Below are 18193 nucleotides of genomic sequence, written 5' to 3' on the forward strand. Positions count from 1 at the left end.
AATATTTTTATCATTGGCAATTTTTTCCCAATACCACCATCTAATGGCATCAAATAAATGTTATAAAAACCTCATTTGCTACTTTTCCTATAATTTCCAAATACCCGCTAATCCCCAATCCCTTATACCATCTCCTTAAGAAATGATTAATGTAGGGTAGATAACAACTTGGCTACTATGCTCAGCATACGTTGAATGAAGCTTGTATACGAATGTGTGCTCAACGGGTGGACCTTGAAAGACTAGGGCCTGCTAATTTTGGACCTGTTTATATTTAAGCAGTCAAGTTTCTTGGATAGAAGGCTGGCTGTCAAATTTAAAGGAGCTATATTAAGTTTGGACGATAAAGATAATTTTTGAACCTTTTTTGTAGATTCGAGAAATTATTGAATGTTATATTTAAAGAGGAATTGACTGTTAGACTTTTATTTCCACCCATTTACTGAGTATGTTCCTTTTGATGTCCTACTTCTACCAAAGTCGCGGTAATTAATTAAGCCATTGTAAGTCGGAGCGCAGATAGATGCGAGACTCAATTGATTTTCAATTTTTTACAAATAGCGATACAAGCAGTTCAAAGTATAGCATATTTTTTTTTTATCTGAACATAGTTGTACTTAGATATGTGTAACATCTGATTTCAGACTGGAATAATAATTGTTTTAGATACCAATCACACTGTCAGACTGACCCCTCCAGGTATTTACGGTTAGAAGGGGATTCAAATCTGCCTGGAGGCGGTTAGGCAATTGACTACCAAATTGCTAAGCGAGTGAGTGGAAAAAGTGTAATTAATAATCGTGTGATAACCAGTGTATTCATCTTCTACCAATTATGTTGAAGAACTAATACTGAAAAGAGAAACAACTTTTCGTTTGTTTGTGTCAAAAACTCCAAAATTACAGAAGCATATGATGTTTGTACCTTAAAAGCTACTAAACCACTGAACAGCTTTGAAAAATTCTTACGACTATTTGAAAGTTAAGTGATCCCAGATTATAAGGTCAGTATTTTATCCGGGTTTGAAGAGTAGTTTCCATAGGGCGTCGATGAAAACGTAGCAAAAAGCTTGTTCATTAGTTACTGACGCTTTGTATAAAAAAAAAAGAATTATTCAGCGTAGAAACAAGACTAACAGGCATTTAATTAATTAAAACAATACAACACTCAGAAGAATGAAGCATAGTAATAAAATGATAATTATTCCTTCCACAAAACAAATAGTAGTGTATAGAACCTAATAAAACAATGAGGGACATGAAAAGCTTTGATCTCGATTCCTTTACACAATTAGTGAGGGACTAATTTAAATTACAATTAGACGTACTAAATAGCAGTTTCTGTGTTATGTAGGCGTGTTCTAAAAATAACAGAACAAGGCCTGTTTGGAAAATGAGCGAGAAATGATAAGAGATTTAGAGATTGTTATAAGATAGGGTGAGATTAATATTTCTTGTACTGATGTTTAATTTTTATAAAATTACGTGCCTTTTCTCTGAAGTATTCAAATAGAACCAGAAGTTTTCTAAGATAAGCTTAAGAACAAACCAATTTTTTCGGCGTGTATAATATTAGTGGGTATAGAAAAATTCGCCAATTTTCAAGACACTAAAACAGTGTCTTCTTTTAAAAACACTATTTACATATTTTCAAGACACTAACCACTTTTTACTGATCTCAAAATAAATAGCCAACCACAAAATCTATGAATTTCACAAAATATATACACTTTAAATCCTACAAAACCCTAAAAAGCTATATTTTACATACTACCTACTCAACCAAATACCTCTAGGCAAAACCTATTCAGCGTAGCCCGCCATTTCATCTGACATCGCGACCTGACCTCAAAATCCAAAATGGCGGCGAATTAAACATTCAACAGTTTCCACTAGCGTTATGATAATGATAAACGTAAAATAACAGCTTTTAGAAACGTCACAAAAAGGTATATTATTAGTTCCTTTACAAAGAAGGCCTGTGTCAACTTGGGGCTATAGCAAATAGGGGATGTTTGGCTACTCTGGGATAGTTTATGCATCTGTAGTGTATGGTAGACAGTTTGGCGGGTAAAATGTCGTGTGGATTTGGGCACGTTGGGAAATAGAATGTTCTAGATAAGTTTGGCTTTTGGAAAAAATAGAAAATATTATATTTTGAAATATTACAATACATCATCCTCCGAGCCTTTTTCCCAATTATGTTGGGGTCGGCTTCCAGTCTAACTGGATGCAGCTGAGTAGCAGTGCTTTACAAGGAGCGACTGCCCTATCTGAACTCCTCAACCCAGTTACCCGGGCACAACCCGGGTAAGATGTTACAGTACATTTTCATCAATTTCGTTCTAAGTTGTTTGTTGCCATTTTTTATCATCCTTTAGGTTAGTGGTTTTACAACGTGTTTAGTTCACAAATTAAACAAACCCATATTTGCAAATTCCTAAAGCATTCCCCAGTGCTTTTGTGTTATTCCAAATATGCTAAGCAGTGGAGTTTATCCACAACTTTTTCTCAATTTTTAACTAAACATACACTCCCTCTTTTCCCCTACCCGCAAAAACGTGGTACGCAAAACTTTAAACCACTAAAAAAACGACAGCATAAATCCGTTGCTAGAGGGAGATAGCAAGCTAAAATCCAGTGAGAGTGAAAGGGACAACAGGAGCAGTTTAAAAAGCTGTTTAATCCGACCTAGGGTTTATCGCTTTAGGCCGACGGAAAAAATACTGGGTGTAATGAATTTTAAAAAACGGGGTTCCGTAGGTATTGATATTTTTTGTAATTGGTTCCCGATAACTGATCAATATTTCCGTGATTTTGGTACAGTTCGGCTCTTTATCAGTATCACTAACATCAGTTCATTAATGTGACATGAAATTCTTTAGTCACAAAATTCTCTCTATGTATAAAATCAAAAAGGTACTTACAAATGTTCACCGACTTTTGTGCAAATTTTCAAACAATAAACCAAAACTTTAATTAACATTTCACCTTTATACAACTTTTACATTAAAACTAGAGCAATTTATCCTCGTCAATTCACCTTTACTTGCCCTCCCAATATATTATGTATGTTTCCAAAACTACCACAATGGATTACACAATTTCCCCGTTGAACCCCAAACGGTTGTGACGTCAGCTGCGTTTCCGGTTCCGCAAATATTATGATAATTCGCATAGACCGGACGTTTTGTCCGTTGTTTATATAGGTATAGTTTTATTATTTAAACTAGCCTTTGCCAACGGTTTCATCTATGAAAGAGCTACTTCACACACCTGGATAAAATTAGCCCATACCTAATCTCTTACCGATAATGTCCTCAAACTCAAAAACATTTGTGCTTTGGCAGTTTATGTACATCAGAATATATACAAAAGACATCCCCAAAACGCCCACCCTTCACCACTTCCTATGTGTTGTTGCTGGGAAGAAGTGGCGCAACAAACTCCCCAGCAACACATGTCTGTCTGCAGGTATCTTACACTAAAATATTTTTTCAATCGGATTGGTAGTTCCAGAGATTATCGCGTTTAAGCAAACAAACAAACAAATTATCCAGTTTTATAATATTAGTACTGATGTAATATACCCAGTTGTCCAAAACCGTTGGCTATTTCACACAACCGGATTCACTGTTCACTGAGTTTTTGGGTTTACATCAATAGCCAAAAGGAATGTTTTATTTTTTTCGTTCACTTTCATGTCCGGGAATATCCGATAGTATTGTGTTTTGATCTAAATATAGTTTCAGTTGTAATCCTTACTTTAATATTATAAATGTGAAAGTAACTCTATCTATTTGTCTGATTGTCCGACTTTTAAACCAAAACTACTGAACTGATTTATATGTAATTTGATACACGGATAAATCTAAAGGCTGAGAAATAACATAAACTATAGGTTTTGTCCGGGTGTGCGAAGTAGTTACCTTGGAATGCCGCTGGGACTCAGCTAGCTGCTCTATTAAGCACAATTTGTATTAAAATTAAGTAAATACCTACATATACTACTATTTGAACTACGTAGTACCATTATATCCATTATCAGATATATCTATTTCCATTGAAAATTTTAACAAATGAATCATCTCGATTAACAAGACCCACTTAAATAAAACCCCCTAAACCCAAACACAATGCTAAAACAATTTCAGTATTAAGAAACTGGGTTTCAAAGATCGCAACACCACATACGATTTACAAAGCGCCTCGCTTGACCACAACGGGTCCTAAAGGGGTCTAACCCGCCTAGAAATGATTTAAAGGGTAATCTTAGTTACCGCGAGTGCGCGAGGGTTAAGACCACAACTGATGGAGGGATGTACTTGTGGGTAGATTGTACCATGGTCAAGGAAGGTTTTTATAGGGTTAAGATGAAGAGTTTATGGTTTCTCAGATTAATTAAATGGGTTAGGATTGGCTTTGTCTCTTGTGTATACGATTTTTTAATTGTTATGCTTCCAAAACGGGTCAATTGATTTAAATGAAATTATGTATGGAGATGGCTGAGTATCTACAGTCGATCTCAAGATGCATTTATCTGGATATTTGACTGACTTTGAATGAAAACGTCATTAAGGAAATAAACTTGTTATGTGGTGGCTAAAAAACTAATACTAGGTAAAGAATAGTTGACTATTGACTCTCTATTAACATAAAAAAACGAATGATTTCAATTATTTTACATGACATTAAAAGGAACATGAAATGACTCCGAATCAATTGACTTGAATCCGAATTCAAGAACAAAATTCAACATTCAACCAACTAAATACTTACAAAAATAAAAATATGTTATATCAAAATACAACACTAACTTTTAACTTAAATAAATTCAACGAATTTAACTAAAAAAAAACTTCACAAACCGCATTCAGCTCGTAACACGGAATATCGAAAGAATTTAAAACCTCAAACTTCCACACATGGTCTGAAAACGGAATTTTCTTTCAAAAGAAAATACTGAAAACTTGTTGGCTCGCATTTACAAAATATTAGAGTTCTCTAAAAGTACAGTGTACACTGAAAACTCTGAGTCGGCCGATAGTTTGTTTGGGCTCATAACTCAGTATGAAGATGAACGGTAGTACGCACATTACAAAGATCAGGTATTTAGCCGGTATCAGAGCGACTGAGAACTTTGATTGGAATCGAGATTTACCTTAAAAATAATGTTCGCTAATTATCGGACATCACATGAAGCAGAAGGGAGTGGATGTAAGTATGATATCTGACATAATGAAAGAAAGAGACATGTTGCGCCGACCCCAAATGACTTGGGAACCAGGGCAGGAAGATGTTTGCTAATCATCGGGTCAACTGGGCAACTATTTAGTCTGCAGTGTGCTACTTTTAGAGTTTTCAAAATCATTTAGCAAATAACTAGAACGTTAACATTTCCAATTATTCTCATAAAGGGTTTTTCCGTTTCAATGGAGGCTTTTAAAGTTGGTTTTGTAAAGTAAAAGGAATTTTATTGTATGAACTTGCGTTTATAGAGGTTCGGTGAAATAGTTTGGTATATTAAGAATTTGATAGAGGTGATCCTTAAGTGTGAGGCTTGGTAATTATAAAATGTGTTAATCATTGTTTTATGAACATAATTAAGAATGTTACAGCATGAAATAGAAAATTGTCTTCAATAGAAATGTAAGTCACCTTAATCTCGAACTCTAGGTTTTCTCACAATATTATTTAAGTTCCTAGGGTTATTTTGAAAGAAATCCAACTATCATATTTTTTGTTTCTGTTTTTCTATATTTTTTTCTCAAAAACCTGCCTCCATATACCAAAACTTAAAGCCACACAACAGCAAAACATGTCCTCTTCAAATATTCACCCTGTATATAATATACAGAGTCTCTGTACATAACACGACAACATCGTACTGAGTACCACTACGTTTTCAAGTCACGTATTCTAAGGGTTTCGAGTTCGTATTATAAAGTCAAATAGACTCCTGATGAAGTTTCATGTGTGGAAAAATGGTGGAAAATATGCGGGTAGGGTTGTAATTGTTGTTGTAGCGTTATAGTGGCCTTATGCGATGGGGAATGGATGGTAATTCTATGGGGTTTGTGTAGTTTTAAAGTTTTGTTTGAATTTGTGCGGTGAAATGTAATTTTTAAACGACTTTTCTGACAAAAAAGAGGAGGTTCTCAATTTGGATGTTTCTATTTTTTTTTTATGTTTCTTTGCGCATAACTGTTTCCCAACCGATTCAAACAATATTTTTTTTTTGTGTTTTTTTTTACCTCAAGTATTAAAACAGCGAATGTTGAGATAATAATGACAATAAGATCAATTGCTAAACCTGATTCTTAGGTTTGAATCCTGTGTCGTGCAGTGTCACTTATCACCCTCGTTTATTACCCGAAATGTCAGAAATTTTTGAGATAGAAATCTTAACATTTCAATATTATACATCTGCGTATATTGAGTGCTTTCAAACTACAATTTTCATTAACACAAATGTACTATCCAAGTACATAACCAAGACAGTTTGGCTAACCGTAAGCTCTCTGTCTAATTCGTAATAGTCCAGGAGACTGTTGTAGCTCAAGCAGTGACATTTAATCCTAGTCTGAGAGTCTTGTCATAAATTATTCCCTTTATATTTACAAGTTCATTTGATGTTGTAATTTTGGGTGGTGGTAAGTGTTTCGTAAATATAAAATTGGGTTTAAGTTGTGTCTGTTTGAGAAATGGGTTAAACCCACTGTTGGATTTTGAAGGTTCATTTATCAGTGTCTTTAACTGTAAAATTATTTTGATGATCAAGCAAGAGTAGGTTACAGGTAAAGGACATAATATAATTAACTAGCTTCTGCCCGCGGTTTCACCGGCGTCCTGCATGGTGACAAAAACTATCCTATGTCCTTCTCCTGGGTCTAAGCTACCTACCTTCTAATTTTCAGCTTAAACGGTTTAGCCATTCTTCCAGTTATAAAATGTGTAACCAACACGACTTTCTTTTACACATATAGAGTCAATATTATTAACTAACAATGCAGCCTTTTGAAAATCGCTATAACTTTCAGATCAGGCGCAATCCCCAATTTTTCAATCTTAATAATTTCCGTAAAAACAAACCCTGTTTAAAAAGCGATCCAAACTTTCTTCAGATAAAATAAGGTTCTGACACATTTCTTATTAGAAGTTCTGAAAATTTTCTCCTAAAACTTCAAGTTGGTATCGGTATACACTTATATACATACAAGTACAGTAAAAAACCGTTCAAGCGCGAGTCGGACTCGCGCGCGAAGGGTTCCTTACCGTTATTTATAAAACGGACAAAAAAATCACGTTTGATATATGAGAGCCCCCAAAAATATTTATGTAATTCCAGTTTTCAGTATTTGTTGTTATAGCGGCGACAAAAATACATCGTCTGTGAAAATTTCAGCTTTCTAACTATCACGGTTCATGAGATACAGCCTGGTGACAGACAGACGGAAGGACGGACGGACGGACGGGCGGACGGATGGACGGACGGACGGAGGAGCGAAATCAATAGGGTCCCGTTTTACCTTTGGGTACGGAACCCTAAAAATATATGTTTGTGTGTATATCAATATGCTTGGGGCTTGCTTCTGGCAATGACAGCTCTCTAATCATATAGGTTTTTGATGGAAACTCCTTCGTATTTGCTTAAGCCATAGATTATCATGTTCGGTACGGTAATGGAATTTTCGCATTTATATTTTCGTTGATAGAAAATCTCATGATTTGTGTGGAGTATTTGGAACGGGATAGACGAAGTAAAATTGGTGTTTAATATATTTAAAAGCTTTATTTTAAATAAAACTACTGACTTACGGATTTTATCGCGGTAATAGTAATATTATTTAATCCAGAATTATCGGATCCTTTACAGCATCCAAACTTTTTTATCATTATGTTGTTAATAATTGTCACTAATAGGACAGCCTAGTTTCAAAGACAATTAAGACTACCTATAGTTCGACCATTCAGAGAATGCGTTCCTGACACGTCGCGATTGAACTGACGACGTAACTTTGCAATGGCGTTTTTATATTTATTTTTATATTTTTGCTGGTTGTTTACCGTTTTAACAATTGAGGAGCATTAAAACAACATTATTATATCAATAATCAATGAATGTTATTACGTCGTCAGTTCAATCGCGACGTGTCAGGAACGCATTCTCTGAATGGCCGAACTATAGTCTACTTTATTCTATACCTATAGTTCGGCCATTCAGAGAATGCGTTCCTGACACGTCGCGATTGAACTGACGACGTAACTTTGCAATGGCGTTGCAGTTACGATAAAAATATTTTTGCTGGTTGTTTACCGTTTTAACAATTGAGGAGCATTAAAACAACATTATTATATCAATAATCAATGAATGTAGTTACGTCGTCAGTTCAATCGCGACGTGTCAGGAACGCATTCTCTGAATGGCCGAACTATAATGTATGAATGTCTATTAACCGCTTTATCTATAGAATTTGGCATGAAAATACATCGATACATAACAAAATAAATAAGACAGTTTATATCCTCCACATATTTATCAGACAAACCGAATATTCGTTCTTCTTTTTTCTTCTTATTATTACTTCTTCTATCATATGTTTACCTTGTACATATATTTTAAAATAAAATATCTAAAAACACTTACATAACACGTTGATAGTATGCGAAGCGACGACATTCTCAGTTAGCTGACCGTTGATCCCCTGACAGACTACGACGATGGATCGCTTATTGGGCTCCACCACTACTGTGATGTTGGAGGTCGTGATCCAACCACCTGTGGAGAAGAATAACGAATTAAATGATGGAGAAGCAGTAAAAGACTTTGTGATATGGATACATGGTGGGTGAGGTTAAAATGGCCGTATTAATTATGATGAAATTTGGTATAGAGGTGGAAATGGCTGGATGCAGGTCGCCTGCAACAGGTATCTGTGGAGATCTAAGGGGGAGGCCTATGTTCAGCAGTGGACGTCCTATGGCTGAGATGATGATGATGATTGGTATAGAGGTAGATTGAACAAATGGAGACATTGAAATTGTGAGAGTGATATTGTAGAAAGCAGTTAATTACGAGTGTATTTATATTAAACAAAGCTAAGTCTGAGTTTAGCAAATGTGTAGCTTTAGATTTCTCATTTCGTTAGATAATTATCTTCTTATTACATAAATTTCAAAGAATATAAGCAACATTTTCCATATCAGAATTTATTTCATCTGAATGTAAATAATCTCTCATTTATTTGCTTTATAAAGAATTACACATATCTGAAATTCAAACCAGATCTTCACGAACGTTTCTAATATAACATTGAATAAGCATATTTAAAATAACATCATATCTTCTTTCAAATAAAGAGCTATCTACCTTTCTCATTACCTTTTAAATAACAACGAAAGTCGTGGTGGCCTAGTGGGTAAAGAACCAACCTCTCGAGTATGAGGGCGCGGGTTTAATTCCAGGTCAGGCAAGTACCAATGCAACTTTTCTAAGTTTGTATGTACTTTCTATGTATATTTTAGACACCAAATGGCTGATAAAAAGGTGAAGGAAAACATCTTGAGGAAACCTGGACTATAAAGTCTGAAATCACCAACCCGCATTGAGCAAGCGTGGTGATTAATGCTCAATCGTTCTCCGTGTGAGAGGAGGCTTGAGCCCAGCAGTGGGACGATAAAAAGGCTGTACTTAACAGTAACAAACAACAACGAAAGACGGTCACATTATTTTTCAAATCAAAATTACCTTGTGCTAGTTTGTCTAGAAAGTTATCAGTCGACATATTGGTTTTCGTATCAACCTTTAGAAATTCAAGCGAGTCTTTGTGCAGACTCCAAGGTTTGTCTTCAGATCTAGGCCAAGGCTTGCGAACAATCAGTCCTTCACGGTTTCAGTTATCAGTGAAACTACATACGGATTCCTTGAAAATGTACCGATATTTTCTATTTTGCTATCTAACAATGTTTCTTTGGGTAACAAGGCAACTAGGGAAACCGAAAATATTGTATGATATCTTAGAAGTAGTTTTGATGAAAATTAGTATATTGTCTCAACTAAAATTCGGATAGCAACCATAGGATAGTCAGTTTAATCTAGTTCTAAATTAAACTAACGCTGCCGTACCAATAAAACTTTAAAACGTCTGTTCAGCACTTGTCTACAAAAATTTCAGATTATGACGTTGAAATAAGGTCCATTTTGCAGCCTAACTTTTTTTAGACAGGTGTTCAACAGATGTTTAAATTTTTGTAGTAAGGCTGACAGTTGTAAAACTCTGACATTCTTTAAAATAGTATGTTGTTAATAATGAGTATTGACAGTAAATAGGACTACGCTTGATCAGATAGGTTACCAAAATAAATAATGTTTTGCTTTATCAAAATAAAAGAGACCAAGAGAGGCATATTTTTATGTTATCGTCTGAGGCTGTAATTTCACGGACGATCTAACTATGATATTTTGATATAAAAGTATGTACAGATCAATATACAAAGAATCATAATGAAATATAAATACTATTGTAAATATTTACTAATATTATGGAAATGAGTATTTGTCAGACTTTTAGGATTCATTGACATACATTTTGACATGCCAATTCTAAGGTACTTTTTATTTTAATACGGAACGATTTCGCTCAGAATATAGTTGACATAGTGGCAAATAGCTGGCGTTGTCGCAAAGAAGTACATGTAGGTATGTTTAGAGAATAATAACTCCTTACCAACACTATAAATATGAAAATTACTTTGTCTATCCGTCGGGCTTTTACACCAAGACTACTTACCGACTTAAATGAAATGTAGGACACAGATAGTTTAAAGCCTGAGTTAAGATATAGATTACTTGTAACACGGTTGCATAAAGTGATTCTCTCAAAACACGGGTGGAAACTCGCGGAACAGCTAGCACAGAATAGCAACGAAATATTAGTATTTACTGACCTTCAGGAGAAATAACAGTCCTATTGCTAGCTTCCTTATGATGCTTGCCAAGCACCACCCATTTGACATCAGCTGCAGGGTTCGATGGAGCTGTACTGCAAGTCAGAGGCACTGGGTCCCCAACCCTGGCTTCTGAAGGTCCTGATATTGTGACGTGAGCTGGAGCGACTGTGAAAGAAAATATAATTAGTAATGATATTGAATATGTGTACGTTGTTGAAGAGACTGCATAATAATATGTTGCTTGTATTTCACTGCCGACAAGCTGCAATATATCCCGAGAAACAAAGGTATATATGCTATATGTTATCCAGGTACGGGTAGAAGTTTCCCCAAATCACAGGTGAAACCGTGAGAAACACACTAGTTTCAAATAAGAAACAAAACTAACAATAACAAAACTGCAGAATATGGGAATGCTAATTTCATTAACATTAATGAAGAAATAACAAAAGGAAAAGCTGTATTAATAAGAGAAATAATAACTAATAAACTTACGAGTTAGTTCATTGGTTGCACACAAAATAGAAACATAATTCATTGAATTTTAAACAACGCCTGACACAGAATAAATTAGATAAGTTCTGGGACATTGTAATTTAATGCATCGCTAATATCGTATTAAGCCACGTAAGTACGATGTCAAATAATGTGAAATTTATTGGATTTTCAAGAGCGTATTATGGTTTCACAAGCTGAAAGCATGTGAAAAATCAATCATGGTTTGGATCAGATTTATTTAAAGATTGATACCTCTTTTATCATCTGCTGATGTATTTTCTTCAGTATAAAATAAATATGTATCATTTTTTCCACATTTTTGAAAATCTGCACGTGATTTTGCAGCAAAAAGCAGTTTATTTATCTAATGTTGGTAATTCATCATGATATTTAGATATAATTAATGGGAGTAAATATTCTCTGTTTGCCATATTCTATAAAATAAATAGAGTAAAGCTATGATAAATAAACGCATTACAAATCTCAGTAATTTGAATTACCCGTATTGCTAACGACCTAGCTAGTTAAAATTAGATTTCATGTCTAATTTATTTACGTAATTGATACATTTTGTTTGTCATTTATATCCACTATATTATTTAGAATTCCTTTGTAAAATTGCGTACTCCTTGTTTAAACTTATTCCTACCACGTCCAATCTAAAATTGCTAACATATTTTATCTACTTACGTCAACGACCTCAGAATCACGAGCGTTTAATGTGTCTTTTTCTAATTTTCTCGAGCATAATTTACCAATTAATCTAGTACAGAACGTAAGTAAGAACAAAGTGCGCAATTTAATCGACATTACTAAAAGTCGGTCTCAAATGTATGAGCTGAATTAATTATATACTTAGTTATGTCTTGTCTGGGGTCGTCTCAAGGGTAGCAGGACACCGCAGTATCTAAGTCCAATTAGTTCGTGGAAAGTGTCTGAATTCTTATTTAGAGTGCAATTTTGCGGTGGCTGAAAATAAATGAAATTCTAATGGATGGCTTAAGTACAAAGGAATGAAAAACAAATTTAAGATGTCTCTGATGTCGTTATTAGCAAGTTATACGACTGAAGGTATGGGTAATAGAGAAGTTTGTATTAAACGGGCTATTTATCTAACGCTGAGAATTAAAGTGTAGGATAAAAAGTTTCTTAGGATTTTCTCCTTGAAACATCCTTTTATTTTTATAATAGCAGCTTTACACAGTAATGAAACACTTAAATTCTAAGTAGCTACAACAATGAATAGAAATTATTCTTACAAACTATAAGTAGGCCTTCAAAGTTAATCCAAATAACACAAGCGACGTTTTCAACGCAAAACGGTTAAAAATATAACATTTAACGAAAGAAAATTCAAATTCTAGTGTACATTTCGAAATGGAAGCGATAGAAGTAAGAGTTTAACGTAAAAATACGTTCGGCAAACTTCTGGAGGGCGTCAATGGAGTCGGAACAAATTAAAACTTTGCCCTCTTCGTATAAATGTCAAATAAATTTGAATGTCGCTGTGGGAGTCGGTGATTTATGCTTGTATCATTGCGCTGTTTCGTTTGGGGAGTTGGTCATACGTGATACGATTACTACTGTTTGATTTGGGATCAATTTTGACAAGTTAATATTTTATCTAGCACATGAATCAAGTTCATAGTCAACCGTTGTATTCGTAGGGAAATATGAAGCAATTCATTATTTAAACATTGTGTAGTTTCTACTACTGCAAAGTATAAAACAGTATTTGTAGTTAAACATGTTTCATACATAATACATGTGGAGTAAGTCTCTCTAGTTTTTACATAGTTAGCGGAGCCAAAATGGTTGCCAACCTCTAGAAGCTTAAATATTATACGAGTAACTTCCAGTTAACAGCGGCAAAAGGAAAACAAACGTTGCTATAAGTTTGGCTTTACATGCAAGCTTGAAAATAAACAGAATGGCTGTACTTTTGCTGTCAAATATAAAATTGTTGAAATATTAACTTCACAAGCTACCCAAACTCGCTTAACAGCAACTTAGGAATCATTATTACTAAAACGCATTGTTATAAGCCTATTCATATTAATTATGATAGATAATAACAGTGTTGACGACAACGAAACTCTAATATTACCAAAAGCTCCTTAAATAAACCAATAAATATAAATAAACCCAACTAATTGATTAGTGTATCGGCCGATTACGATGCTAACAGACCTTTAACAAGGCCACCGCAAGTCAATTAAGGATCACTCAAGCCTTTATCTCTTAAGGGGTAAGCAAAAGCCAATTAACGATAATTAGTTTGGGTATAAGCAGATAGTAATCCCTAAATCTGCGTGGATTTTGTCAACGGGTTCCACCATCTTGAGGTTGCGAACAAAACTTTGGTCACTATATACTCACCGTAATGCATCGTAAAAATGTTTCATTTGTAGAGAAACTTGTTATAAACATAAATCATGGTATAAGTCTCAGTTTTTATTAATAATAATTAACTAAAGATTGACTTTTACTTAATTATTATGATTTATATAGACGATGTTTTACTTTAACCTTCGTATCATTAAGCCATTGTTATAATCCAAAAGCTAAACGTTACATGATATATCAAAAACAATATAATCCTCATGATTAATAGGAGCTCCCAATAAATTATTAACAACATTTTCATCGTTAGCATCTCTATTTATCTTATCAATCCAAAAGTCACAAACATTGCCCTCATCATTTATTATAACAAAGTTATCTGTTTTATATTAGGAGACTCCGAAATCGTTGAATCGATCTCCAACTTCAAAAGTCTTTTATAAGTCAAGCAAATGCGTTTTATACAGAAAAAACTGGGGCCCTCCACGGTTGGCCGGTTATACCTTCCTACCTGCCCTTGTAAATAAACAATGAGACGGGATTTAGGGGATACTTCTTTGAGACGTGGAGTAAGTCAAAAGAATTCGGGTGAAGATTAGGAGTTAATTATTTTTTTTCAAATTGTAAGTAGACTCTTTTAGAATTTGTCACTTTTAATTTTCTGAGGAGAATATTATTTTGTTCATTATTATTAAACCGTTATAAAAAGCAAATATTAACTTGTTTATTATTATTTGGTGTGAGCTTCACATGGCTTCAGTTCTCTCCATTTAAAAGATAACTAAATTAAATGAACCCCACCACATTTTAAAACAGAAAATTATATCCGAAGAAAATTCCTTCACAAAACTGAATCTACCTTCACCAGCTTTTTGCCCATCCTTTACGCCACACGAAATGAAAATTACTGCGCTTTCGGACTACCTTGTATCTGATAGAGTTATATTGTCAAAGGATCCACTGCTTTAAGGGTGAAGCCCGGGGGATAGCTTATAGAATTATCTACCTTCATATCGGACGCTGAAGTATAAGAAGATTCTACTATGTTGCTACCTCAGAATAAGGTGAGAAATAAGTTGGATTACTTTTATGTTGTTTATGACAAATGAGAGCCTTAGACGAACATCTCTTAGAAAAAATCTGAAAAAATATTCCCAAGATGGATTCTTTAAGAAGAAAAATAATCAAGTAGCAGTCTTCTCATTGTTAGTTATTTTGATAAGCTGCTTTCGCAATTTCGTGTCATTATTATCACGTCATAAAAGATTTTAGAAATAAAACCTAGAAAGACGTTTTACATTATCAAAATTGCTTGTAATGTAGCACAACATTTTAGATCTTGAAAACTAGACAAGAAATTGCCCAAATAAATTCATCGTTTACAAACTTCAAATTACTTTTCTCAGAATTTTCAAATTTCGACGTGATTACAAAATATTAGTGGGAAATTATCTCAGTTTACCGGCCTAGCACTTAGAGAACAAACATTTTGAAAATGTTCGGTTTGAAATCTTATTGTTCATTCATTTCCCGTATTTATTACTTTGATACAATCTAATTGCTTTAGAGGTTGTTCACGTTTATTTCCCTAAGGGATTTAGTCTTTGATGCTTTCTATTCAAAGTACGATCGTGCTTGTATCTCTTATTAGGTTTCTGACAAATATTCTAAGCTTGTGAGGTTAAATTTTGATGTCTTTATTATACACTAGCTTCCGCCCGCGGCTTCGCCCTCGTAGAGTTAGGTTATATCGCGTTTCAAAGAGAACTCTTCAAAAGTCCGGGATAAAAACTATCCTATGTTCTTTCTCAAGGTGAACTTTATCTCTGTACCAAATTTTATTAAGATCAGTTCAGTTAGATGTGAAAGCGTAACAGACAGACAGAGTTACTTTCGCATTTATAATATTAGTAGGGATTTCATTATCTTGCATTTCATTTGTAGTTAAACGATTTTCTATTAAAGTATTATTCAAATGAATCACTGCAATGCATTCTTTTTCTGCTTTCTGGTTGTATTTTATTTAATTAATCAGTGCTAGAGCAATCTCTTTGTTATTTATTAAAACGTTTTCATTATTAATAAATGCTTTTCCTTTGTTCAATGAAAAATTAGTTGTAATTGTACTATTATTTCTTTTAATTATTTTCTGCTTATTGCTAAGAGCATTTCATTTTATAAAAAAATATATACTGTTTCATTTCTAGAATGCTGTCTTTGTATAATTAAGTATTTTGCTAACATATCACGTCTTTATGAATTATAACATTTGCTACACATAAAGAGGATGATAATACAGTCTTAATAACTACCAAGTTATTACCAAAATAATTAAGGATTCTTTAAGAAATTACTACGAAAAATAAAGCTATACTCACACAACACAGTAAGGTCGATCTCGGCTTTCAGCGTATTACTGATCATAACGTTCTTAGCTTCACATGTGTACCTCGCCTTATTGTCAGACGCGTCTGCTTTGAAGGACAGCACGTTTTCTGACATTCGCCCACTGGTTCTGAAACAATAGATAGGAAATATCGTTGATCATGTGGGGTGTTTAGTGACGAGGTTGGAGTTCATTTTCTAAAGGTTTCTATAATTATTTCACTTCAAAAGTCAGTCATTTTGTTAACTCTTTCCTGACAGCCGAATACTGTTACTGTTACAGCCTTTTATCGTCCCACTGCTGGGCTGCGGCCTCCTCTCACACGGAGAACGATTGAGTATTAATCACCACACTTGCTCAATGCGGGTTGGTGATTTCAGACTTTATAGTTCAGAGCCGAATGCTTCTGCCTTATTAGGCACGTTTATTCTAAGTTCTGTTTTACCTACTATTATCGTTATTGAGACCTAACTTAGATCTGAAATAGCTATCTTACTTTTATTAGCTCTAATTAAAGTTTCATCTAAATTCGTGTTTCGCTCCTGATTAGCTCTTTCATTGTTATTTTCGTAACTTTGTAAAACTTTAAAACAGCTATTGTAATATCGTCAATGGTAGTTGTTATTATGTTTTCTTTCATAGTTATTTTAGGAGTTTCACTTCGATATTTTTTACTGATCCCTTTGCATTAAGGTCTTATCTTTCACTGTGCCAAGAAAATTGCAGTATACAAAATCGAACAAAAAACGGTAGATCGTAAAAATCTACTCAGCAATTTTTGCTGAATTTTAAATCTAAAATATTGATAACACATTTAAGGCTAGCTAAGACAGACTCATCTTGGGAAAATGCCAAGAACAGGAATCGGTAATAGATTTTTTTATGAAACAAAACCATTATCCGGTAGAGAGGTTCCCGTATTAATATTGAAATTCATGGTCCGTTCGTCTTCCCACGGTTATACAGTAGATTATTAAGAGATAAGGGACTTGCAGCTATCTCTTTCTTACATAATATTCTTTGGTTTGTAAGAGTGAGATGACAAGAGGTTTCTGTGTTTTCAATTAGAAGTTCATTATGGGCTGGGGGCCACGTATTAAGTTAAGCTTTGGTTATTTATTTGTATAGCGAATCTATTGGTGCATTATTAATTGTATTGAAGATGGATTAATGTTTAATATGACTTATATTATAAGTTGGTAATATTTATATTTCTATCTCTCGTATATCTCTATCGAGAGATAATTCGTCATTTAATAACATTGAAATGTCTGTTTTTGCACCTGAGAGATTTTGTGTAATCACTATCATATTATCAAATCAGTTCACCTATTTCCTTCCAATGTTATTTAAGAATAAGACTCAATATTGGTTACCAAAACATTTCGATGCCAAAGATTTTTATTCTACTCATATTTCTTTTTATTTAAAGACCGTCAAAAGGCGAAGCAGTTAATTCAGAAAATCTTCTTAACATCGAAAGTCTTCAAAAGTACCAACAACTTGAAAAACAATATCACAGTCAGGAAGTTTGGCTTATCTCAACTTTCCCCCTTTTAGTTCAGCTTTTGAATTTTTAATTGCATTTTTAGTTTAACAAAGGATTTTAAATTCATTTGTTTTTGTGTTGATGTTCATGTAATTTAATAACTGGTTCATCTTTTGTTTATCCCTCAAAGCTAGTCTAACTTAAGAAGTAAAAACAAATACATATGATTTTCTTATGATCAAGATGATGGCAATAGAATAAGAATAGTAAACATCAGTGTATTTCCATACATTTGCCAGTTTACAAAATTACTACCACCGTTCTGCATTCATACTTACATAAAAAAAAAACTCCCTATAAACATAAGGAAAACCATAACCCTTCACAAGCGCTCCTAAAAATATTTACACAAAAAAAAAAACAAAATCTCTACAAAAAATAAAACAAAAAAAAAGTATCTCAGAAATCTCAAACGCGCAAAAGTTTTCCGTTCAGGTATTTCGAAACTAAAAACGCTCGAGAAAGTTG

At 33.8% G+C, this 18193-nt stretch overlaps 1 protein-coding gene across 1 annotated transcript in view; it reads right to left on the minus strand.

Moving 5' to 3' along the window:
- LOC124642954 (nephrin) overlaps positions 1-18193 on the minus strand; it is a 110399-nt gene that overhangs the window by 35395 nt on the left and 56811 nt on the right. Inside the window, exons 5-7 of the mRNA XM_047181755.1 lie at positions 16169-16305; positions 10947-11114; positions 8647-8778 (exon numbers count right to left, since the gene is read on the minus strand). Of these exons, the coding sequence (XP_047037711.1) occupies positions 8647-8778; positions 10947-11114; positions 16169-16305 (437 nt within the window). The remainder of the gene's footprint in view (positions 1-8646; positions 8779-10946; positions 11115-16168; positions 16306-18193) is intronic.

The sequence above is a fragment of the Helicoverpa zea genome, chromosome 26, assembly GCF_022581195.2.
Source record: "Helicoverpa zea isolate HzStark_Cry1AcR chromosome 26, ilHelZeax1.1, whole genome shotgun sequence".
NCBI lineage: Eukaryota > Metazoa > Arthropoda > Insecta > Lepidoptera > Noctuidae > Helicoverpa > Helicoverpa zea.